Genomic DNA, 26,071 nt, shown 5'->3' with positions numbered 1-26,071 from the left:
ATTTAAGAATATAGTGTACTATTTAAAATTCAAATGTATATAGGCTTGTGTCTTTTGTAACATTGATATTGTACCTAATAGTTGCCCACCTCACAGCCACAATGAGCATTTCATTTGTTATACACGTCATAATGTATTTTCTTAGTGCAGCCATTTGTGTTTTGTCCGAATTGAATAGATAAAGAACAAAGCAGCCAACACGGCTTGGCATATAAAGAGAAAAACAGCCACAGTTGACTGCAGAGTCATAAATTAGCTGGTATTGTTCAGACTAGTCAAAGTCCATGTATTACTTTGTGTTATTCTAAGAGTTTAAAATGTTTAAAAGTGCAAGAAAATGCAGGCAAAATAAAGTTGAAACCCTCCTAAGATAGTAAAAAAGAGAAGTATATTTTGAGTTGCTCATCTCGCCTTGTCTTACTGTACAATGCCGAGAATAGCTTTGACCTGCAGGTGGCAGTGCTGCCCTGTGGGCTGAGGGAGAGCAGACTGCTGTCACTATGCCTCTCTGTTTTTACCACTGAGTTGATAGTAACAAGCTCAGGGTGTCATCTGACAGGGTCAACATATTGCTGAATTGCATTTCCCTGAGCATGCATAGCTTCCCCTTGAATCGTAGTTTGACTTAAATATAGCTGATGAACTATTGAATTATGTTATACTGAATATTTACTTTCCTTGATAAATGTTGCACATTCTAAACACTTTACAAATCATGTGTCAAGGAACCCTCAGATAACTATAGATTTGCATCAAGCACCAGATTCAAAGGTCCTGCTGATGCATAGTGTCTGTTAATAGCCCCCCTGTTGCCACAGCAATCATGTAATCGGCCACTCAGCAGTTGGTGGAGAAAAAGACCTTGGAACAGAGCAGCTAATTACACTATGTGTGACAGCTATCCATTGCAAACTTCCCCGCATCCAGGAAGTATATGAGCGAAGCCCCAGGGCTATTCCCAATTTGTTTGCCAACTTGTAAACTAAGTCCAGTTATACCCCCCTTCTCATTAACCAATTCTCAAAATGAGTGCTGGGCAGCTCAGTTCAATAGCACCTCCCAATCATTCAAAATCCCCAGGCGGGGTTTTTAATACACCACATTTTGACCGATACAAAGATGACTGAGTTGAGATATATCAGTTTACACCAAAAGAGTATTTATTCTTGGTTTTTCACTCTTTTTCAAAAGTGTTGGACCATTTGCACAAGTCATTTTTTCAGAACATTTAACACATCTGAGCAATATGCATTCACAGTAAAACATGTGTTCTATGTTGAGAAATAATCAGCAGGCAAGTCATAAATAAGGTATAAAAAAATATTCTTTCAGCTGATGATTACTGAAATCTTGCAAGAAGTTCGCAGTTGATCTGGGTCAGTAGAAAGTTATGCCTTTACCATGGTAGCAAACTCTGTGGAAGTAGAATGAAACAGGCATTAGTGGTGAAGAAAATTGAATTGGTTTCTTATTTTGTCATGGTGGTATGATCTGGACTAATTGGACCAAAATGTACCGACACTTTAGGTCTTAGCAGGTACTGGAAGTATGTGAATGGATGTTAAATATGAAATGTTCCAAGAGTCCAAGACCAATGATTACTCAAAATAACTCTTACCATCAACTCCAATCATGCCATCACCATCAGCGTCACCGATGGCAAGGAAGGCCTTGGTCTCCTTCGCGGTGAGGGCTCTGGCGCCAGCAGCGAAGTTCTGCAGGAACAGCCTGACAGGAGGACAAAGCAGCAGAAGTTAAAATGATGAGCATCTCACACTATCTTGGTTGGATGTGCATCAGTGTGCAGAAAAGGTATTATAGAGCATTCTGTTGTGTTGTGAATGTTAAGGCAACATGTTGGATGAAGCCTGTCCAATGTGACTGAGATGTAAAGTTATAAATGATTAAATAAACGTGGCCCTTAGTTTCCTTTTTTAATATTGTAGCTTGGAAATGGAAAAGGACATTTCCAAGAACCCCCATTTTAAAGCCAAGCTAAAACAGAATGTGGGGAGAACGAGGTAAGCTACCACTTGTTTCTGAATTCCAGCACAGCAATTCTAGATGTGGTGCATATGTTTGGCAGCAGAGGCATGTCTTACGTCAGCTCTTCCTCCTCAATGAATCCACTCATGTCCTGGTCAATGATGGCGAAGGCTTTCTTGACCTCATCAGAAGACTTGCCAGACAGACCACACGCTTTGAAGAATTTCTTGTGGTCGAAGGAGTCAGCAGCTGGAAAACACATATTAACATCATTAGCAGCGTAAAGGCAGGCTGGAGGCACTAGGACTTCAGTTTTGATTTGATAACTATGCCTGGCAGTTTATATGTTTCATTTGCACCACAATTTGCAGCACTTTTCTTTGCATGGCAATTCATAAAAAGTGAACGATGAAAATGAGGATGAATTGTGTTTTACCTGTATAATTTACTGTGTACAATATTGATTTAATGAAGCTCACCTTTGCATCCTTCCAGTGCAACTTTGATGTCAGCGTCCTTGAGCATGCTAGCGACGGCCATTTTTCTTATTCTGAGGGAACAAAGAAGACAATGCCCAGGATGATTAAAATAATCTAAAACCCCATACAAAAGTCAAAATGAATGCATTGCAAATATACCTCTTTAAAGCAATAACAAGTAGGCCTATAGTGTATCTAGGATATTTGTTCTGCTCCTAGGGCCTAAAATACAGAGACTTCAGAGAGGGAGGACTAAGACTCTGTTCCCTAAAGGTTTAGAGTTGATAATATATCAACATTAGCTTAAAACCCTGCATCAGTTGTCAGGCTTCCAGGTGAGGCTATTCCTCATCTTGAGAAAGAAAGTTCATTAACATTGTATTTGAAAACATCTCTATAGGAACATAAACTTGTTTTGGTCACAATGAATAATTACTTCAATTTTAAAAGGCTGCAACATAGCATCAACTGTTTTAGTTTTAGTTTTTAAGTACGGGCTAAAGAGCTACTCTTTGCCGCCGGATGTCAGCTCATGCCTCACTCTGTTTATCCCATCGCTGCTAGAACACTAAATAAAGGATGCTCCCACTCAGAGGCCGATTCTCAGCGAAATGAATCACTGCCAAAGTGCAATCGGGCAAACGCAGTGATGTAAAACGCGTCGATAGCTTTGGGTGTGATTATATGTTTTCATCCGGTTAAAAAAAGTGAAAGTAAAATAGCGCGATTATCATCCACAGACAGCGATCCATTGAAACCAAATGGCCACATTGGGCCTCCTTTTGCACTGATTGAGTTGTCCTGTGGTCCATGTGGGTTTCCTGTCTATGTTGGTTCCATTTCTCCCTACAGTTATAGTCCAAAAGGATTTCCTTGTCTCAATCCCTCTCTTCCAAGTGTAAAGTGCCAGCGGTCAGCGCGCTTCCCACTCACCTTTGGGCTGCGTTGGGGGAAGTGAAAGCCAAGGCGGAGTTGAGTGAATGCTACCGGTCTCTTTCCCTCTCTCTTATATATCCTTGAGCAACACCTTTTACAGAGTTTTGAGTCTCAGTATCACTTACCAAGATGCATGGGTTTCAAAAAAAATGTGTCTACTAGTCTCGTCCTATTTTTAGTCGAACAAATGAGGATGCTACCATGTGTGCTGAGGCCTATAGCTAGACGTGTGGTAACGTGAGTGAGCCCGCTGCTCCCCGACTTCATGTTGCACTCATGTGATTTCAACGTTCAAATCCCTTCTGAGAATATTAAAGAAATGCAAGATTGAGAGTGGATACAGGACCTGGGTCAACCTCTAATTAGGATTGTGAGAGAATCTTGAAGCCAATTGGTGCACTGCCACGTGAATATATGCACCATGGACTCACTGCACTGCTGTTAACTTTTCTAATGAACTGAGGAAATATTAAATGCACTGCCATTACGTAATTCAACACTCTGAAAAAAATCAAAGTTGTTAAGGACTGAATATGCATTGCCATCAAACGCCCTATTAATATGTATCCCCTTATGATTCATAAATTCTCCTTATTATACTTGATATGATATATGTTGATTCTGATTACTGTGGTATCAGCGAGATGTTCCAATACATGTATATTTGCTTCAATCCACCATCATTGAGCTTATTATTACATAATCATTGTATCTTTTATATCTGATACTCATGTCTGAGTGGTGTGTGGCTGTCTGCTAAGTGAATACGTGAATTCACTTAATTCCCCCTCTTCTCAGTTTTATCGGAGGTGATTATAAATGGGTGGAGTCAGGCTCCAGATTATTGCATCCAAAGAGCTGGAGTTGCAAATACCTCCCCTGAGGTGATTGGGAGATAGATATGTATCTGTGACATTAACTAGCTGTCTTTAAAGTATACATGCTGCCGTAGATTTACAAGTGGTTCATCTGAACGACGCATGACGTGAGTCGAGTTTCAGGCAAACAGCAGCCAAGCCCTTGAGGTCCTGCCTTAGTACGCAATGCACCAATCATTCAGACTATGTTCTGTGTGCAGCATGATTGCTTGCGTGAACAAGTTAGCAATATGTTGACAACTCATTTTACTCTGACGTGCTGCCAAGGCACAAAAGGCAGCTCATTTGTTGGCATATAAATAACTTTGTTAATGCAGATACATCATTTCCTTCTTTATGTGTTTTGTCAGCAACTTTCAACTGATTAATGTGTTTTTTTTTAATGAAATGTTAACCCTAAACTGCAAATCATGTCAGTTATTCAAACCTCATCCCAGTCATCTTGGTAGTGTAAAAACTTAAAAATACAATAAATCACTGTAAATGCCATAATTATTGCCTCTATTTTTACCTGAATCCGTCCAGCAGAAGGCAGCAATGATCCTATGAAAATGTGGATATTTCATTTTTTGGGGGAAGGGGGGGGGGCTTAACATACTCTGCAGCAGTGAATCAAATTAGGCTTTTTTCAAAGACACATTTGGAAAAGTGTTACAAATAGATGGGTAAGTTATTTTCAAGAGTCCCAGTGAGTTACATGAATATCATTTGCTTTCTGACATTACCAAATCAAAATGTCTTCGATGGAAAAATTCCCATGGGAATCAGAATTATGCCAGTGGCTCTATTGAAAACCTCCATCAGTGAAGTGTGAGTGGGATAACTGCGTCAATGGCCACTCACCATACTCTAAGGCTATTGAATGGTTTAGTCTAACATCTATTATGGTTTATCATATGTTAATGTTGTTGGTCAACCCTTTCTTTTCTCATAATGTATTCAGCGTGATGCAGATTCTTTATAATCAAGATTAAAATAATTGAAACCTCTCAATACCTTAAGTATATATGTACAGCACTTTGGCTCGACCAAAAATCGTTTATAAATGTGCTATATAAATAAAACTTGATTTGTTTTGATTTAAGTGTTTATGGCTTTCAGAGACACTTTGTTCATTACAGGCATAAGAAAAAAGCAGACACAGTGATACCACATATTAAACACATTTATTAAATCCTTCCAGGGTACCTGATTGAAAACACACACACATCTAATCTACCTTTAACTTTCTGTCCACCACACATCTTTTGCATAATTGTATCACATCAATAGGAAGAGCAGCAGGCAGGTAAAGAACATCCAAGGTTTCTTTGCATCAAACAGAACATCTGAATTTCCAAGAAGAGAACTGTTATCTTAAAATAGGGAAAGACAGTCGTGGTCAAAGATGTTGATTTCATTTAATTCAGCATTTCACAGAACTCTGTGGAAGAGAAAAACAAATTCAGTCAGATATTTTTGTAACCACAACAATCATACCCAGGCAAAAAGTGAGAGTCATGAAACACATTCACGAGGACTAAACAAGCAACAAGTTATTTGGTGTATTCTTTTTAATGTTCTTGTGCTACTTATAGACTGCAAGTTCAGCACTAGGTAATGGACAGCTCCCAAGCACATACGGCTTCTTTGTCTGATGTACCTTCCATCCCAATCTTGCCATCACCATCCTTATCGCCTGCACTCATCAGAGTCTTGGTCTCAGACACAGTCAGCTCCCTCGCTCCCGGAGAGAAATTCTGGAGGAACAGTCTGTTGGGTGCACATAAAACACAAGCCAGACTTATGTCATCATAGACTGTATTGAATCATGGCATCACAGACTGTACTTATGCAATTTATTTTCCCTCTAGGCTTTGCTGAGCCTTTTCAATCCCCCTCCTCTTAACTCAGTCACTCACCGGCCCTCCCCCTCAGGTATTACTGAATGCATTCGCTGGGAATGCCGCTCCATTCATACAGTGACCTCTGCCTTTGGGCAATCACCAGGGAGTGAAACATCGATGTAGAACACACGCACATACTCTGTATCTTAACACTATCCCTTAAATCACACACCCGCCCACACATTATCCTTACTTGAGCTCATCCTCCTCAATGTATCCACTCTTGTCTTGGTCCAGGACTATAAACACTTTTCTTCCCTCGGTCTCGGATGAGCCAGTTAGTCCTACTTGCTCAAAGAACGACTTGAAGTTAAATGTGCCTGGAGCTGCATATGCAAAGAGGGGGGTGGAAAAAGCAAAAGAGACACACATATGTGGGAGTGAGAGGTCAATCACAGAATAGCAAGAAAGCAAGAGTGGTGAGGGACTGAATAGAAATGTCGCATTAACTCATACGCTCAGATGACTTTCATTCTTCAGTCAATGAAATGTACCAATAGACACCCTGTAGCGCATCACTGTCTTATACCATTATTACAGGCTATGTCATTGTGCCATCGGAGCAGTCAAAGCACACCGGATATGCCCATGGGTCTAATGAAAACCCAAAGGTTAAAAGCCCTTTATTTAACGAGCCGCTCAGAGTGGACATTTTAAGTACCCCTAACCTTAAGGTGATATGTCTACTATCATCACTTTCATAAAAGACAATTTAGTTTCCATCAATTCTTAAAATAGATGATGGAAATACCTCCTTTTATTGATACCTTGATGACCTTTTGACCTGTGCTGGACTATGGTGATTTGTTATATATGATGAATGCACCTGCCAATTACCTGAGCAAGTTAGATGCTGCGTATCACAGTGCACTGAGATTTGTGACAAACTGTAAAGCACTTACACATCACTGTACCCTGTATACCAAGGCGGTTTTGCATTCCCAGGCTCAGTCACTGGTACTTTTTCATTTACAAAGCCATGTTGGATAAACTACCATCTTATATCTGCTCCCTGATCTCTCTGCGAATTGAAAGTACTTATTGCCTGAGATCGCATGCTGTGGTTTTATTAAATGGGTCAAGTGCTAGGATTGTCTTAGGGAAGAAAGCTTTTAGATGTGCAGCTCCACTAACATGGAACAGTCTGCAAAAAGAATGGAAAATTACCAAGCTAGTACCACTACATGTTTTTAAAGCTCGGTTGGATGCTAGAAAATCAGATGCTGTTGGTACCTGTACATGTGGTTAAATATGTAAATTGTAATCCCTGTACATTTTGCTGGATGATGTCCTTTTGTTGTTCTGTTGTTCATGTTTTTATGTCTTCTTGTGGAACCTACTGCTGCAGGTCTCCCTTGAGAAAGAGATCATTGATCTCAATGGGATTTTACCTGGATAGATAAAGGTTTTGAATTGAATTGAATTGAATACATGCAAACTAAATTGCATAAAGTTTACATTTGACCTTGCCTGGATCATTGCTAACGGGGTGATTCTCTTGATTAAAGGGCACAGAAGCGCTGGCATTTGATTTCCTTCTGAGAGGTTGAGCTGTGTGTGCCTTGTCATGCAAACATAATTGTGAGAGATAAATGATTAAGTGCTTTGGGAGGTGGGGGCTGTATAGCTTGTGTGATTGTGTCCTCTCTGTGTAAATGCTAAACGTAAACACTGTGGTATCCGGCTGGTAACTGGTCTCCTGCCACAAGGCTGCCTGGTTACCTGCCCCCACTGTGGAAACCCATCAGCTCTTCCTAGTGGGACTGGGAGTGAGTTTAACATTTCCTGTCTGTATCTCTCTGCATGTGTGTGCATGTATAAACACTTCTTGTAAAGTATGTGTTCTTGTATTCATCGGATGCATGTTAAGTGTGTGCCTCCCTCCGTGTGAGCCTGTGCGTGTGTCGTCTGACTCACCTTGACAAGCCTGGATCGCCGCCTTGATGTCCTCGTTGCTCAGCATCCCTGAAAATGCCATGTTTCTCTGTAGCTGCCTCAGGGGTGCAAACAAACACGCACGATGGAGAAAATGCAAAGTGACAGTAAATGAGACTTGTGCAGGTGTTTACTGTTGTCAGAACACAGTCACATAAAACGTGTGGATGGATTAAGGATAATAACTCCTCTGTTGTTAGTCTTTAATACATCAAGTTGTGCCTTTTATTAGTAGGGCTTATTACCAGAAGCTATTACTCAGACATATATTTCTTCACATGATAAGGTATAAATCACAATTGAATTGCCTGATGATCCAAGCTATGTTTCACAAAATGAATAAGAAAGTTGTTGCAAATTGAAGGAGAAAACACAAACAGGGCAAAGCCAACAAATCAATATGCTTCAAGGCACAAGACACATAGGAAACTGCCACTTATCATCACTCAAACATTGTCGTGCACATGAATTTGCAAAAAAGCTTGGTACTCACCGTGCTTCGGGTTAGGTTTTAACGTTCTGATCCTAGGATGCACAGATTTCTGCTTCTCTTGCTTTGTGCGTGTAAGCCAGCAACACTCTCTTGCAGCTTTGTGATCCGGAGTGCTAGAAGCAACCTGACGTATACTGTCTTCAAACCCAGGGAGATTTCCCCACACGCCACAGAAAGCCTCCTCCTCCTTCATCAGTTAATCAGAGCATATGATTTTTTACTCAAATTGTTGTGCAAACTTGCAGGCATAAAAAGTAGTTAAAAAAAATGTATATTGCAATCGGATAACCCTTAATATGTGTATTTTTACTGGTGCAAATGTTTCATTTCTACTTTCTACTAAAACAGCTGTTATTAATTATCATATTCATAATGAAGTAATGATTGTTTCAGTCCATCAGATAACTGTGATAGTTATAAATCAGCTATGTTTATTTATTGTCATTATTTAATTCTGTTATTTAAAAATAACTAAATGTAATAAAGACACTGTATAAACTCCAATGCAACTGTCGATTGAAGGTCTTTCTTTATTTCCCCCCTTTTTTTTGTTTTGTTTGTGTTTCAATTCATTGTTCAGCCATTATAACCTTGAAGAACATTATTTTTAAGGGAATGTGGAGTGGGTTGAGAACCACTGCCAGAGGCAACTTTATTATGTTGTATCTATTATAGGGGCTTCCAAGAGGAAACTTTTGACCTGCTTTATTTTCAATGGGGGCATCCATTTGGGCCTTAGTACACCAGTTTATATGACTGTTAACCAAAGATGGGAAGTAACTAAGTACATTTACTCAAGTACTGCATAAATACAGCTTTGAGATACTTGTACTTTACTTGCGTATTTACATTGAATTCACAAGCTACCCTGCAGTATTTAAGGGATTAAAAGCTGCACCTTTACAAGCTTTAATAACACATTAATGCATCAATAATTATAATCAAAACAGGTAATATACGGTTTATTATTCTTAAATGGACCAATCTGCATAATGAGTACTTCTATTTGTTGGTACTTTAAGTATATTTTGATGCTAACATGTGCCCTGTTTTCCCTACTCAACACCTTTCCATAGGAATAAAGACTTCCAGGAAGTGACTTTAGAGAAAGATGGAGTTGTCCAGTTGTGCTTTGCATTGCACATTGATTTACATTTGGAGCTAATAACAAATAGAGTTTGATTTCGTTTTTTTGCTGTCGGTGTTTGCTAATGTTAGCCTACCCAGTGAATCTAACTCCCACCAATAGTCGCATGAAATCACTAGAAGTAAATTGGATACAAAAAATCCTCAAGAAATAGCATACAGCAAAATCCAAATTCTCTGTCCACCTATTACATTCTGCTTAGCAGCTTATGGTGGGCCGTAAATAAAAAAATAAACATTTATTATAGACAGGTCCTCTGAACCATTCTTCCGTGCCTCACATGGTTGGCAAGTGACTGGATGTAAAAAGCTTTCTTCAGTTTTGATAAAAAGCACTGGATTAACATGACAGATAATAAAGCTCGAAGCCGATTGGCTCTGTGTGTTATACAGGAAGATATTCTTTGTTTTGATTGGTTTGATTACGTGTCAGTTATTTTAGGGATTTACGCCCCGTTCCGTGATGTGACGCCGTACAGGAACATGGCGCTTTGGAAGGGAGCTGTTTCATGATAGTCAGAGCGATTGATCAATTTTCTTTAGTTATGTTAATTTATATAACAGCCAGGTAAATAAGGCAAATATGTTAGGCCGTGAAAGGTGATCGCTCCTTGTGTCTCCATGGACAACGAAACACTAGGTTTGGTAGCGTTGTGTGCTGTCGTCAGCTGAAACTGTTAGCATTGATATGCTATCTAAAGCTAGTTAGCTGGCTAATGTTAAGTAGCTAGCGTTAAATATGCTTGTTTACGTAGCCTACACTGACGTTAAATTGATTATCAATGGTTAAAACACGTTATTTATTATCAGATCAGCCATTTATTGTTTAGGACGACGATTCCGATTAGCTAACATTTCGTTAGCTAAACTAGGAGGATGAAGAGCCGCCATGGATATGTTTTGTTTCTGGCCAGTGGGATTTTCCTGTCGGTGTTTTGGCTGTCTGAAGGTGCCCCTCTTCAGTATCAACACAACTCAGGTGAGACAGCTGACTGTAAGGTGATACACAGCTGAGTGATTGTCTGTTCACTCATCACAATTCATTTCCATCCAGCTGCTTAGCTAGCAGATGTTTCTGTTAGCTATATGCTGGCTGTGGTTGCTCTTCGGCAGCTAAAAGCTAACAACACACCAGACTGGTTGCATTTCCTGCTAACAAGTGACATCCAATATGTGGACTCGTACTGACTGACTGTTGTGTGTTTGATGACATATTGACAAAATATCAATTTGCTCTGTATATATGCACTAGGGAATCTTATAATAATTAAAAATATGTGCTCGTAACGATTCTGATTAAACCAAACTGTTGAACAGTTAAACAGATAAACCTTTCCTCTACCAGGACACAGAAATTATTTATTAACATAGTTTTAGGGATTTCTTGTTGAAATGTAACCCAACTTCATTATCCTTCAGGTAGCAGCGGTGTGTCTGAGTTAATATAGTACAGCTTATTGTAACTGCAGGTTCAGAAATGTTAATCTGTCTGTGGGGTTGGTGCAGTCATTGACATTTAACCAAGTTTATAGGACAATACACTGCCCTACCAGTATGGAAACACAGTTTATTGTTATGAAGTTAACCTTGAATAACCTCTTTTAAATGGATTATAGTTTCCTCGTTACAGATCATTTAATTATTTTAGGATGAATCAAAGTGTATTCATAAAAGTTTATTATACTGTTATATGGCAGTGTGATAAGATGGACTTTTATTAATCCCTCGTGGGGAAATTGTTTCTCTGCATTTGACCCATCCTAGTGTTAGGAGCAGTGTGCTGCCATTTTGAACGGCGCCCGGGGAGCAGGGGAACGGTGCCTTGCTCAGGGACACCTCGGTAACACTTGGTCTTGCCGGGACTTGAACTGGTGACCTTCCAGTTGCCAAGCCAAGTCCCTATCGACTTCGCCACCACCGTCCCTATAAAACACTTTATATCTTGATAAAGAGACGGTTGTTCAGGAGAGAAGGAAAGAATCAGCAATTGACAGTATGAAAACAATTCCAATCCAGCTGTTTTTACTTAGGATACTATGTTTGGTGACTATTTTGTTTTCATTTGGTTTCATTCATTTCACTACACACTACATGTAATGCTCCAGACACAATTAGGAACTCAGTTTCGCTAACAAATGATACACCAATTGAAAGTAGATGAATCCAATTCCAAAACAATCACTTGTTGCATCTCCAATGTAATGGGTGCCACACATTCACTTCAAGACAAGGAAATGGTTTCAGGGTTTTTACTGAGAGGCTCAGTCAACCTGCTTCCTTATGAGAATGAATGCAGACGTGAGCGTGTTGTGAGGGTCGGTAATGTGTAACTGTAATACATTCCAGTCTTATCAACACCAGTCAATGATTAGCAACAGTGTTGTTTGAGTAGAATACTGCAGCTTACTGGAAAGTTATGTTATGAGCATGCCTTTTATGCTTTTATTGCACAGCAACCTGCTCTTTGCCCTGCATGCATTTAGATATGGTACAGTCATTCAATATTTTAAGGTTTTACTTGGGTCTATGAATGTAGGTACGATCACACATATAATCACTATAGCTGGAAAGTCACATACAAAGTCTTCAAGTGATGTGGGCTTTGTCTACACACATCACACATGGGTAAACATAGGTAGGTCAATGTTTTATCTGTAGTAACAGCCCGGTGATGTCAAGTGGCCTGTTAGTCAAGTTGGACATTTGCCCTAAACTTCCACTACGTTGCTGAGTGAATGAGTGTTTTCTAAACCAGGCTATAGAGGATGCGGCTTTAACAACAATTTAAGTCATTTTCATATTTGGGTACTTGCAAACAAAAGTGTTTACCATCAAACTAGTTGTTCTATGATACGCAGGTTCAATTTCACATAGTTGAATTGTACAGTCATTTATTTTGAAGTATTTTAACGCATTACTCTTTTGCCTGCTTGCCATTTGCGTTTTAACGTTAAATTGAATCATGTCTAACGGAAAACATTGGATGTTGTATTTTCTGCACTGATCTAGTATCTTTAAAAAAAGGGATTACTCTATATCAGGGGTGGGGAACCTTTTTCCTCTCAAGGGCCATTTCAATTTTTCCAACATCCTCCGAGGGCCGTACAAATGATTGACCTCTGCTTAAAAATACTAAAATCACAGCCCATTCATTCGGCCTTTCTTTCATGCTGTGCAAAGAAAAAGCAACCTCTTAATCCAGATATTTTACCATGACTCATGCATGCATGTGCACGGTTGTGGCATGACCACCCAAACAGAAATATATGGACACAAGATGTGTGCAAATGTATTTAGTTTCCTATCCACGTGAACATGATTTAAGTGGGGACCTAACGGGGGATGTTCTCCCCCGGGAAGATTTTTTTTTACATGTTGAGTTAAAAGCATCAATCTGGTGCACTTTGAGAGCAACATTAAGAAATCTATGGATACATCTCTCAACAACACCCATATGAAACAGAACTGTAAGCAGATTTTATTTTTCTTTATGGATATTGTACAAATCACTCCCCTTTCAAACTGTATTCTTGTTTATTAATAACAACTTTTTTTACTGTCATAGTATTTTATACCTGTTTACTTTATTCTCTTATTTTTTTATAACTATAATGATCATATAAAATGTGCCTTTACCTCACTGGTTGTAGAAAAAGCTTCTTATATTCGTTAGCATAGCTAGCTAACCAGATGCTAATAACAACACAGTTATTGACTTTATGATCAGTATGACAGATGAACAGATCGCCACTGGGCTTTCAACTAAAGACACAGCCACGCAAGCGGCATGTGTACGGCTCCTTATGGGTACTGCAATTTGTGGAAGTGGCGGAGCGGCGTTCTGGTGCTCTGCTCTCCGTCAGAACCATGGTCAGAACTGCATCCCTGTCAGACGAGACATATACCACGTGATGACACGTTAGGCTCGTGATGTGTTCATGGTCACTGACCTTGGCCAGGAAAAACAGGGACTCGCTTGTTTAATTTTTTTGCGGTCTAGATTTCTTTTCTTTTTTGCGTATGTTTATAAATTACCTCGAGGGCCGTAGCAAAAGGTCTCGTGGGCCGTATACGGCCCGGGGGCCGGAGGTTCCCCACCCCTGCTCTATATGGTGAACAAAAGTGACTACTCATGAACTCTTTCCCAGGTCTAATGTCTAACCAGTGACGTGCGGTGAGGTTCATGGCTGGTGAGGCACTGACTCTTTCAAAGTCAGATTTACAAATATTATATTTTGACCTTAATCGAAATATTCGGTTATTTTCAAAAGCTTTTTTAGTCTGATGCTTCGATTCATTTTAAACAGACCGTTCAACAAAAGGATACCCAAAATCTAAATAGTGGATTGTTCTTTCTTAGTAAGATCCCATGTTCATTACAATTGGGGTCAATTGGATATCCTTCTGGACAACAATCTCTATTACTTTTTTGTAAAAGTCCTCCTTATCTTCCTGTAGTTTCAAAAGTCTAGTTTGTTGTTTGCGTCTACCGTCTCTGTGTAGAATAACAGTCGCAACAAGAACCTGTGGGCTCACGTGCGCCCCCTTCAGTGCGGCAGAGTTTATGGCTGCCTCCACTGGTGCTTTTTTCATTGCCGTTGTATGATGAGACCAGCGAGCCTAAATATCATATATACGTGAAATAAGTTATTTAGAGACTATGGATGGCAAGGATAAATGTAATAAAGGGATCTACAAACATTACATTGGTGACATACAGTGAGAAGGTGCAGGCATGCGCTTAGGGCCCGCTTTCCAGACAGTTTCTGTGGGGTGACGCATTCTGAGGTGAGGCAGATCTCATCTGTGCCTCACCTCACCCCACAGTAGCTGGCTTGAGCGCGCTCACAAAATAAGTGCCCGCGTTAAATTAGTGCCCGCGCTCCAGCTTACTGTGGGCTTACGAGAGGCAGAGCTCGCCCCTGCCTCACTTCTCATCGCTACCCGTAGTTGTACCGGAGCTCGGCAAATTTGCTGATTTTGACTATAAAAAGCGATTGGAATCATACATAAATCACATTTACAACACAGATCAGTGGAGACATTTTATTATTATTACTATTTAGTTTTTCTTTAGTTGTTTTTCCGTTACATTGACTGCACGTCGCTGTGTCTAACAGTCTTTTAATGTTGCTAATTTGTCGTTGAAAATCACAGAAGGCAATGATGCAAATATTTTTCCTTGCATCGGTATTTGCTCTTCAATTGAACTATGAGTTTAAAGGTCCCCTATTATACTCTTTGGCTAATGGTTGCACAAGCCAGAAAATCAGCTCATTTTCATGGACAAAAAGGGAGCAAATCATTTTTCCTGAAACTTTCAGAATCTCTTTACACAGAGGGGACACATGTTTATATAAAAGACTTGAACAAGTGGATTTTGCACAATAGGTGACCTTTAAGTGCTTCCCATTATAACCACTATACATCTTAGCAGAATTCAAACATAACTGCAGGGCTATCCATCCCCCTTCTTGAACAACACAGAAAGCAGAGATATCTACAATTATGCACACTGGTGGGTGAAATCTGCAAAAATGGGTCAGCTCCTCCTCTGCGTGAATCCCTGCCTACTGAAATATTCAGTGGAATTGAAATAAGACCTGGCAGCTCCCTGCTGTATTTGTCCCAAAAACCAGTTGAGTCATTTTGTGGAGCCTGCCAAGTCATAATATGAACCCATGACTCAGATAAGGCCTAACCGAGTATAACTGATCACATGTAGAGCTGCCGTGATCCAGCTCCTGGTCTTTCTGTCTGACTGCAGCTCCAGCCTCTGAGTCCTGCAGCTCGGCTCAAACAGACGGCGGCTGCTTGTACAAAAAAAAGCTGCCTGCAATTACAGCCAAGCGTTTTTCACAGGATTGTTGTGAAGTTAAGCTTTAATAAAGCCAATTGGAATTCCCTCTGAACGCCTGCTCCTGCCAACGACAGATTCTCATTTTGTAAGCTATAATTGAAGACGGAGGAAATGTTTCGTGAAAAATAGGCAAATTAGATATTTTGGATCAGACTGGAACAGGGCTATTATATTTTGGTTTAGCTCACTATTGGATTCATGATGTTGGAAATCCTTGCTAGTATAAAATTATGAAACCAATGCATTTTATATTAGGTCGGTCTTATTGACCGGTTTAGACCACATGTTATCAGGCTTTTAGTTTTGGAAAATAACGTAAGCTTGAATTGGGAATTATTTAAAAACCCTCTTGGCCACGTGGCATAGTGCAAGACCCCTATCAGTGGTTTCCCTCTCAGTGTGGGGGATGTGGTGGTACCCACCTTGGTGGTGTGGGGAGTTGGCTGTTGCGTGGCATGGCAAAAGTTCAGCAATGCATGCAGTAGATATTGTTTGGCACTCTAAGTACACTAGAAAGTAGGGATGCACGATATTGGGTTTTTGAAACCGATACCGATACCTTCCTGCTTCTCAAGACCGATACCGATAATAAAAAAAATGTTACGCCACTAATTATTTTAACGCGATTAACGCATGTGTATTTTTTTTCCTTGGCCGCCCCGTAGTTTCAGAGCGCATCGAGTTTAAAATACCATCTACAAGCTGATGCTGACAGCACGCACGCACACAAAATAATGGAAAAGGAATCCACTGCTTTCCAGGAAGTTAACACACACACACACACACACACACACACACACACACACACACACACACACACACACACACACACACACACACACACACACACACACACACACACACACACACACACACACACACACACACACACACACTGTATTGTATTATTGTCTTCGTATGCTTTTAACCCACCATCGTAGCGATGGCGATGTTTCAGGTGACTGATCAGGTTCGAAGTATTAGGGAGCGCTGGATTTGTGAAGAACTCCCCTCTTCCTAAACCACTAATACCACAGTACTGGCAAAACGGGAGGAGCCGAGTGAAAAACAAGCGCCCCTCATCCCAATCCACCCACACCGCAGTATTTTTTTACCCAAAAAATATATTGTATATTATCGGGGCTATTAATACTGGTATCGGGTTTATCGGGATGACGTCATAATTCCTAATATCGGACCGATAATTATCGGGCCGATGTATTTTCCTCCTCTATTGCTCTGGGTGTGTCAGTTTCTGTTGTGTAAAATACTGTGTAGTCTGTGGTTTAGAATGATGCATGTTAAGCAGACTCAGTCTATTAGGTTGGGCTGCATCAGCTCTCAGTTCTCCTCCTCTGCCTTCCACTTACACGATGCCAAGTGGCCAACTGCAACGCAATGGGATTGAGTATAACCTTCAGCAGCCCATTTAATACTTAAACAGGCCTGCTTGAGATCATGATAACAAGGTGGCAAACCGTTGTAAGCACACATCTCCATTAAGAGCTACATCTACGTGAGAATGTGTCCTGACGATGGACCCATTTAATCTTTAATTCCACTTCTCATTAATATTTCACCGCAGACACTGTCTCCCTATTGCCATTTTTAGCATAGAGGCAGTAATCCTTTGGAGGCATCCATTATTTAGAAATAGGTGTTTAAGGTATTTAAACCATGACATTAAAGTTTTTCATTTTCTTAAAAGTTACCTTTGGTGTCTTTGAAAGATTAAGAGGGATTGAGCAATCATGTCTATTTTTGTAGTCAATAGCTCAGTGTACTGTGGTAGACATGGCATGAATCTTAATTATGGCTGACAATTTGGATCATATCTAATGTTCCCCAGGGAGATAAAGTGATTGCTTCTTGTCTCATCTGCCCTCTGATGGGCCGTGCTGTCATCATCAGACCTGTTCGGCCTGTTTATAGACTACAGCTCTACTTGATCTAGAACAGGACTCCATGTCATAGTATTGCTTTGGTTCTTCACAAGACCTCTGGTATCAATGTAAAAGGGGTTGTTGATATTACCACTTTGTCCCCCTTAACCATGATGTTTGACCGTGTCCATGTAGATAGATCGAAAAACATTGTTTACTTGAAAACAAATTGCTCCAATTATTTTCTTTTTAAATGGATTTCTGCACTGTACTCTGCTAAAATAGAAACGATGGAAGTAAGAAAAATGGCTAATTGTGCAATCTGTTGGTACACGAAGGATGGAAATTAGAGTCTGAAAAACAGCCATGTTAACGCCGTTGTTAGCAATACCAGTTGATAATGACGCTGTACCGTACACTAAAGCTTTATGTCCACAGATTAAAGTTTGACATTACTGTATGTACGACTGATCCAATGACCAATATAAAACAAAATAGCTTCCAAACTATTTTTTGCTCGCAGCCATCATGCTATTGATGCTAGGAGCAGCCATCTTTGATTTTGAGGTTGAGGTTGGTGGGATTTTCCTGACTTCCCGAGTCGGATAACCATCTTCAGGAGGCAAACTCTGGATTCATGACTTCCCAGCACAAATGGAACGCCCCCACTTGTTTGCCACATGCATGCATTACAACTATCATTTTATAAGGAGTGTTATCCCAAGTTCTCTGCTCATGTTCTACTCACCATGTTCGTAATTCGCAGTTTAGATGGTCTCACATTTTGTTGACTCTCAGCATTCGTTTTAAAATAGATTTATCCAAAAGGGTAGGTCTTAACAACAGCAGCCTAATTCCAGGGCTGCTGTACTAAGAGCATTGTTCAGTTCACCATTTAAGGCCTCCAACAACCTACATTTAAATACAGATTAATGATGACACACGTATCGTAGGATAAGCTATCCAGAGAGATTTGGATATGACAGAAAATGAGTTTGTTTTTTAACATTGCAGGAGCAGAGTTTGTTCAAGCAAATGCATGCCATCATTTGAAGAAGCTTTGTTTGCACCTTCAATACTATATATCTGGAAAAGCAGTACTCAAAAAGGTTATAGACATATTGGTCTTAGTTTGGCCAGGCTGACTATTACCATGATTTTCAAGTCTGTTGTTTTTCTCCTTTATGTGCCGATGAGAAAGCAACTAGAAGTAGGTTTGTAGTGTGGATGTATAGTAGCACTTGCCTTCGTCTGTCAGGAATTATTCGTTCAGCAGAAGGAGTCTCAGTGGGTGTTAATTCTCCCTCTAGCAGACGGGATGTACCTGACAAGCTACGACCAGTGGGAGGCAGAATAAACACAGGCCCAAATTCACTATTCTTTCAGTAAACACTCACACGCACATTACCTCAGATATTGTGTAATGACTTATGCAATGTTAACATTTATTTAAATTCAATATGTAAAATTACAAATATGTAATAAAACATGGCGCACTCCCAGACGACATCTAAAACTATTTCTTGCTGACACAGGAAAGAGGAAAATGAATGATTGACTTGAATGTGTACGCATACATCACTAACTACAACAAAAGTGGCCAGCAGTCAAATAAGCAGTCAGAAATGAGCAGGGACATTTTGGACAAAAAAAGACGAGTGGTGGAAGAACATGGTGACAGTCTCACACTCACTGCCATACTCGAACGTAAACATGCTAATCTTTGTGGGCTTCCAATCCACGAATACAATTTTTAGACAAGCCAATTAACAAGTAGGCCTGCAACTGACGTTTATTTTCATTATCAATTAATCTGCCATGTTTTCTACATGAATCTATTAATTGTTTCTTGTGTCTGTGTATTGTATCTACAAAGTGTCAGTTAGGAGGAACATTTCCATTCTAGTTTCTTCATGTCTATGGTTTTCACTTTAAATATCTTGTTTTGTCAGTCTAATTAAAACGTTATTCAGTTGAATATGAGAAAAATAGGGAAACACAGAACATTTTCCTTTTTTGGGGAAGATGTCAAAGTATTTTCTGCTGTGTGAACATATTAAAAGTGTATTTAAGGATTAATTGATTATTTTTCTGTTGGTCGTCCACTAACTGAGAAGTTGGGTAATTGTTGCATTTTTATTAACAACACTTATCAATTATCTTATCTTTTAGTTATTATAATATACCTGAAATCGGCTTGATATGTCTGACTTCCAGTCCAGTTAACATTTGGTTTTCCCGCCCACTTCAGCCCACCTTTTATTTCCTGTTATAGCACAATATCTATATCTATCACATGAATACATAACAGGTGCTTTTATAAATGTTTGAATGTGAAACAAACACAACAATATTTTAGTTGTACCAAATTGGAAATCTCAGCCACTGCGATGGAAAGCCTGAGCCGTGTGGATGTTGGTCAGCATCAGTGTGGAGAGAGCAGCTGAGCAGCACAGTTGGGGGGGGGGGGGAGGTCACACGGCTGCTGTCAGCCCTGACACTCAAACTGCTGGGCCGGCAGCATCCTCCCCTGCGCGGATCTAACACCTGCTGCCACCACTGCTGCACCATCAGCTGCGTATCAGCCCCCAAAATACACTTGTTCATGTCTTTTCTACATCAACGTGTGTCCCCTCTGTGTAAAGACATTCTGCAAGGTTCAGGAAAAAAGATTCTCTCTCTTTGTGTCCCGATCCATTTCTATAAAAACCTGGCTGAAACAAGCTGATCAGATTTTGGCCACTTTATGATGTCATAACGATTTTTTGGCGTGTGTAACCATTAGCAATTTGAATAATGATATGTTTTTTTCCTTTCAGGTGGAAGCACAGGGGACACGTGGTCTGTGTCCCTCTACCTGTCCCTGGTGGTGTCCCTGACGGCGCTCGTGGCCTTGGTGGTGCTGCTAGTGAACTGCGTGACCTGCTGCAAGGAGAGGGAGATCAACTTCAAGGTGAGGGTAGCCACACCTAATGAAAACATGGCCCTGGGGGGGGGGGGGTTGTAGTGGGAAGTTATAGTTGAATGACAAACGTGATTTTACACACTCTTGTTTTCTGTTGGTTTAGGAGTTTGAGGACCACTTTGAGGATGAGATCGACTTCACTCCCCCGGCAGAGGACACTCCTTCTATGCAGTCCCCAGCTGAGGTGTACACCCTCGCTGTGTCCCCCGTGGCCCTGCCTGGGCCCCCCCACCTCCAACCTCCTGTCAGCATCACAGGTCAGACACATGTACACTCACACACCATTGTTCCTGTCTTTGTCTCTTTGGTGTCCTGACATATACAGACCCTTTAATGCTAAACATTTAGAAAAAGTATGGATTATTGTTTTTTTTTTGCTGTTATTGTCGTTATAATACATACTCTGACATGCTGTATAGATTAATTACTGAATCTTAATTAACATTGTTCTGTTGTTTAACAGAGGGATCAGGGGAAGTCCAGGTAGCGCGTCACAGTCTGAGTTACATCCAAGAGATCGGCAATGGCTGGTTTGGCCAGGTAAGACTCGTTATTCTTTGTATTCGTGTACAGGCATTAAAGCTGCATGGATATTTTTTTCTGTATTTTTGTATTAGCCTAAAGTGTCGTCTTGTATTAATAACAGGTCCTTCTGAGTGAAATCTACACGGATCCCGGTGGAGCCAGAGTGGTGGTGAAGGAGTTAAAAGCTAATGCAAGTGGCAAGGAGCAGAATGATTTCCTGCAGCAGGGGGATCCATACAGGTACACACATTCATTTCGACTAAACACTTTTAATTGGTTTCACAGTGTACTTATCAGCTGATCTATAGTCACAATATTGTACATTGTAGTTTATATATTTTCTTTAATAACACCTTTACAAAACTCAGTATGCATTTTCAGCAAGAAACGCATACGTGAATGTGGACAGAAATAGCTCTATGACTGTATCACTGTAATGTGAGCAGCACCCTCTAACTTCCCTCGTAGACATTGCATCAGACAGAATCTTACAGATATTATTTGAAGGTGTTACTGCGAAGCGAGTGAAGCCCTAATTAACATCAGTAGTAACATGCTTTGTGTTATTGTGTCTCTACAGAGTGCTGCAGCACCCGAACATCCTCCAATGCCTGGGACAGTGTGTCGAGGCCATTCCCTTCCTGCTTGTGTTTGAGTACTGTGAAATGGTGAGTGGCCGAAAGGCGCTGAATGTATTGACGTGTATTTGCATAAACGACACAACCCCCCCCTTTTTTTTTTTTATTCTACTGTCGATCTGCAATTTCGAAACGTACTGCCTAATATTGGCTAATAATTCTTCCTTAATTGTACATGCAGTCCTGTACCAGTGTCCAAGTATTGACACGGCTTGCTTAATCTACCGCCCAAAAGCTTCGTTAATTGAGACATTTGAGAAAGATCTCGTGTCAGTCTGTTAAGCTCACTATTTCCCGGGGCAAGACCCCTTTAAAAACTGTTCCGCAAGCATGCATATCTGACCTGCCCTCGTGACCATCCGGATTGAAAGCCTACTATCTCAATCTTAAATTAGCCGCTCTGTTCATCACAACATATTGAAGAGAGTCCTGCCATGGCAGCTGATTTATCCACTGCTTCCCTTCACCTATTCTGGGTGTGCATGCAGGAAGATCCCACCCCTCCCACTCCTACCTCCCTACCTTCTTCTGCCTAAAGCTGCATGGCTCGTGTAAGCCGGGGACCTCTCACATTCCCACCTCACCCTGTAAAGCCACAGGCTCGATTTACGCTCCTCCGGTGTCGACTACACCAGTTGCTGTGTTTGTGCATTTTTATGGGTAGCGTCTTGAGACTGTTGGAGACCGTTGAGCTCGGACTAAAGTCAACTAAGCTGTTCGTAAAGAAACCCGTGTGGTGCCCAGTGACCAATGCAAGAAGCCAAAAACGTCAACCTAAAAATATGCGCCCCCTTGCTGTCTGTTTGATTTATCTCAACAAGACACACTTTTACGATGACAAGTATAGTAGCTTTTTGCACAATATATCTTCTTTATCTTATGAAGTAGGAGCAATAATATTCGAAACACCTCAAAATGTGATGATCTCCACCAACGAGAGAGCCTCAAAACCGGCCTTAGGATGTCAACATTTACTTTAATAGTCAATGCATTTAACTGCTTTCGTTTATCAGTCAACTTAATTAGCTTTTGTTTTATTGTATTTTCTTGTAATTGTAAGTATCTTTAGTTGCAACTGGTCCTTATTTTCATAGTTTTTATACATGTATTTATCCTAATTACATTATATGAAATGACAATGATAAACAATGTCGCTGGTTTTGATGGTCCTACTTGAAGAGCTCAGACTTCTGCAAAGATGTTAATAAACAAAGGTCAATATGAATGCATCCCCACGGCTTTACAGAGCTCTAAGGTGTAGTTCAGATGATCAACTTAACTGTTTCATTCTCTTAGAATTCCCTCAGCAGTTGGGAATAATAAAGGGTGAATATTGGCAGGTGTCCAGAAACACCCCTCTAAACGTTGCTCGTAAAGGCTGCATGTTTATAACGCAACTGTTAACAACTTGTTTCCGCTGCCCCCAAGTGGGCAAAGCACGGACTGGGATTAAACACGTATGTGATAACAATCACTCACTCCGCTTACAATCTTAACTGTACATCTCTATGTGAGGGTCCTGTCGAATTAGATGACCCTTGTCCCACCCTGCCAGTCATAAATCATCTTTGGTGTGTGTCTGTGTGGGTGCTGCAGTGTGTTTGTATTTGTGTGTATGTGTGAGTGTATGAGACCCAGGTGTGTCTGGGTGGACTTGTCCACCCACTGACTCCTCGATGACAGGATACAGGATGTCCTTTTTTTGGTAACAGTTAATGAGTCTGTACAACCTGAGCCTTCACAGTTGTTTTAGAGCGAAACATCACATCCTGCTCGTGGACTAGAAATGTTCATTCTCTGCATTAGTTGCGTTTCTGTAAATGTGCAGCGCGTAAACAAATAATTGACACTCCTTGGATTTTGATTCACTTCTTCAGTATGCATGCTGAACAAAATGAAACAGATTTCTGATGTTTAGTTGGCACCAATGCTCCGCCCCCACCCTGCCTCCCATTTGTCCCACATGGTAATGTTTTGGCTCTTCGTGCCGGACATTACATAACTTCGAGGGGCCGGGGTATTGTCCAGCTGCCCGGTCCTGGCATTGTGGTCTTTCCCAGCCAGCTTTAGTGACGTCTCCGACAAGAGATGGAAATTAGTCAAGGTGAGTGACTTATCACAAGTGAGTGCGAGTCATTATGGAAGATGGCGTGGGAAGTCCTGGTCCTATTTGTTGAAGGTGATAATTTGTGAGGGGAGCACAACTGACTGATGATGTCTATCCCGTTATCCCTTGTTGGATAAAGAGCTTTGAGGACTGGATCCAAGTAGGATTGTCTTACACAAAACATGTTATCTTGTTTAAAATAAATACCTTACATGTTCCATACTTACCCATACAAACTCCCATATAATACTTAACTGCTAAAAAAGCGTTAAAACCCGCTTTGATCTTAAATGTCAAGCCAACGTCGATTCATCCGTGTTCTCCTACTACTTCAGTCAATGTAAATCATCCTCGGGATGCCAAAAGTTGAAATGTGACACCGCAGCTGCGCACTGGACAAAATGAATCCCAAAAAGCCAATATACTGTGTCGTTCCCTCGGACAGCCCGGTGATTGATGCTGTTTTTTCTGTCCCATATCACCCGTGCCGGGTAACCCTGACTCAAAGCATTTTCGACATCAAAATACATCAAGCAACTGGTGCAGGGGCACAGAATGCCACATACGACAGCCTGAGTGACAGCTTCTAATGCATGTATGTCCTGCCTGGTGCCCTGACAGGATGTTAGTCAGACCCCTCTCTGGTTCAGGGTCTCGGACATAAGCCAGCTGACTTGTGGCTTTCCAAAGTTGTTGATCTCCTCCAGTTATTACCGTCATTAAAGCAACAATTCTCACAGTGTTATGGAAGCGATCTGTCATGGAATTTATTAAGATGTGCATTACTGACCATGCGCTGCCTATAGGCGTATTTAGCATTATAATTTAGCTCGTGGGTAACGTTGCCTATATGTGGTCGGTGTCCTTTCTTTACTTCCATAGGCTATTAGGCTCTATTGATTGCAACTCATCCTTTTATATAACTTAGTTTAACAAAGACACTCTTTGCCTTGGTGCATATTAAAACCATTGTAACCATATCACATTACTTTAGTTTAGATTTCACATTAGCCTTTTCAATGGACAAATAGTTTTTTATCTTACAAAAATTCACAGTAATCTGAATATAGCCAACTTCAAGTATCCACGAGTGGCTTAGAGGATTTAATCCGCTTGATTTTTTTTTTTTACATAACTCGATCATGAGATGGCTGAGCCAGAAATGAATCTGTGCATTAGGAACTTAGTACATACTTCTTTATTTAAAAGTCAGACACAAGGCCTAATTGTGTTTGCCTTTCAATGTTAATGTTGTTTTTTATAACAGCATTAAACCCTGCCTCTGAAACCCAGACCTAATCACCTGCTGCGGAGGCTTCACCGAAAAAGACGGGCAGCGGCTATCACTTTACCATACATTGAATATAGCCCTTCTGTGAAGACAGCTTCTCAGAGTTGTTTTCGCGTGGGGGTAAATGTGGTCGACGCAAACTATGCTGCTTACGTAAGACGACTGATATAAGCTGCTTGAAGTGAGATAGCCCAGGGAAAATGAAAGCCTTTGTAAACACACGGACACAAACGCTCAGTAACTGCATGTGATTGAACAAAAGCCTCCCCACCTCATATACAGTGGGGAATCTCATGTGTGTACATTATGTTCCTCGTAGCTTATTCCTCAGGGAAGCTCGGTTCTCCGGCTAATCACAAGTCTCCTTCACTCCAACACTGTGGTGAACATGATCTCAAAAGAACGCAAAACTTAAAGGACCCTTTGCTTTACAGTTAAAGACACTATCTTTTAAATGTCCTCTGCCCGTATACTAGGGCTGCTCAATTAACCATATTTTAATCGTGATTACGATTATGGCTTGCAACGATTATGAAAACAACGTAATCGAAATAAAACGATTATTTTTTATTATTTTCTTTTTTGTTTTGTTGGTATTCAGTTGAATTATACTTATTAAAGTTCAGGTTAATCAACTGTTAAAACATACTGTTCAAATTGTTTTTCTCCATTAAATGGATGTTTTCAAAGTCAATGAATAATCGCATTTAATAATCGCAATTACAATTATTGACCCAAATAATCGAGATTATGATTTTTGCCATAATCGAGCAGCCCTTCCGTATACAACAAATGTGTCCCGACCATTACACATGTCGGGGAATGATAACTACAGTTTCCCACCGGCTCTGTGATCCTGCACACGGCTTGATGTAATTCAGATGTACAGCCCCTCAGGACTCAGTCCAACCACAGACAGATCTTTGATCCTGTGATCCCAAAAGAGCTGTCGATAACAATGTTCATCTACTTATCTGCAGATCTCTTTCTCGATTGATCATTTGCCATATTCGATTAATAGTAAAACATGTCCGAAACTGTTTCTCAAATTGATGACTGTGTA

At 40.5% G+C, this 26,071-nt stretch overlaps 3 protein-coding genes across 5 annotated transcripts in view; 1 reads left to right on the top strand and 2 right to left on the bottom strand.

Moving 5' to 3' along the window:
• Positions 1-1,138: 1,138 nt before the first annotated feature.
• LOC117450731 (parvalbumin beta-like) lies at positions 1,139-3,505 on the bottom strand. The gene is made up of 5 exons (XM_034088657.2): positions 3,399-3,505; positions 2,466-2,536; positions 2,103-2,235; positions 1,619-1,728; positions 1,139-1,414 (listed from the first exon to the last, which is right to left on the bottom strand). Exons 2-5 carry the CDS (start codon positions 2,524-2,526, stop codon positions 1,389-1,391), a joined length of 330 nt encoding a protein of 109 aa, XP_033944548.1. The 5' UTR covers positions 2,527-2,536; positions 3,399-3,505; the 3' UTR covers positions 1,139-1,388.
• A 1,929-nt stretch (positions 3,506-5,434) lies between these two features.
• Positions 5,435-8,748, bottom strand: pvalb5 (parvalbumin 5). Of its 3 annotated transcripts, none has more exons than XM_034088659.1 (5): positions 8,594-8,748; positions 8,083-8,159; positions 6,359-6,491; positions 5,922-6,031; positions 5,435-5,702 (listed from the first exon to the last, which is right to left on the bottom strand). In XM_034088659.1, the coding sequence occupies exons 2-5, from the start codon at positions 8,141-8,143 to the stop codon at positions 5,680-5,682; spliced, it is 327 nt and encodes a 108-aa protein (XP_033944550.1). In that variant the 5' UTR covers positions 8,144-8,159; positions 8,594-8,748; the 3' UTR covers positions 5,435-5,679. The 3 variants fall into 3 exon arrangements, with proteins under 3 accessions (XP_033944550.1, XP_033944551.1, XP_033944549.1); XM_034088660.2 differs by having other exon boundaries at positions 8,083-8,149; XM_034088658.2 differs by having other exon boundaries at positions 8,083-8,155; positions 8,594-8,743.
• A 1,465-nt stretch (positions 8,749-10,213) lies between these two features.
• The window catches only part of lmtk2 (lemur tyrosine kinase 2), a 31,648-nt gene continuing 15,790 nt past the window's right edge, over positions 10,214-26,071 (top strand). The window contains exons 1-6 of the mRNA XM_034088626.2: positions 10,214-10,718; positions 20,302-20,435; positions 20,551-20,704; positions 20,911-20,987; positions 21,094-21,212; positions 21,553-21,640. Of these exons, the coding sequence (XP_033944517.1) occupies positions 10,616-10,718; positions 20,302-20,435; positions 20,551-20,704; positions 20,911-20,987; positions 21,094-21,212; positions 21,553-21,640 (675 nt within the window). The 5' untranslated portion in view covers positions 10,214-10,615. The remainder of the gene's footprint in view (positions 10,719-20,301; positions 20,436-20,550; positions 20,705-20,910; positions 20,988-21,093; positions 21,213-21,552; positions 21,641-26,071) is intronic.

This window comes from Pseudochaenichthys georgianus, chromosome 8 (assembly GCF_902827115.2).
Source record: "Pseudochaenichthys georgianus chromosome 8, fPseGeo1.2, whole genome shotgun sequence".
NCBI classification, from domain to species: domain Eukaryota; kingdom Metazoa; phylum Chordata; class Actinopteri; order Perciformes; family Channichthyidae; genus Pseudochaenichthys; species Pseudochaenichthys georgianus.
Note: the sequence above shows the minus strand (reverse complement) of the source record. Positions and strands in the feature narration are given on the sequence as shown.

Bases quoted from the DNA above. Each gene is read 5' to 3' on its own strand.
- LOC117450731 (XM_034088657.2), bottom strand. From the start codon at position 2,526: ATGGCCGTCGCTAGCATGCTCAAGGACGCTGACATCAAAGTTGCACTG. The intron at 2,236-2,465 runs GTGAGCTTCATT...TGTGTTTTCCAG, and splicing joins TGCACTGGAAGGATGCAAAG to CTGCTGACTCCTTCGACCAC. The intron at 1,415-1,618 runs GTAAGAGTTATT...CTACTTCCACAG, and splicing joins TGGCATGATTGGAGTTGATG to AGTTTGCTACCATGGTAAAG.
- pvalb5 (XM_034088659.1), bottom strand. From the start codon at position 8,143: ATGGCATTTTCAGGGATGCTGAGCAACGAGGACATCAAGGCGGCGATC. The intron at 6,032-6,358 runs GTAAGGATAATG...TGCACCCAACAG, and splicing joins ATTGAGGAGGATGAGCTCAA to ACTGTTCCTCCAGAATTTCT. The intron at 5,703-5,921 runs GTACATCAGACA...TCTCTTCCACAG, and splicing joins TGGCAAGATTGGGATGGAAG to AGTTCTGTGAAATGCTGAAT.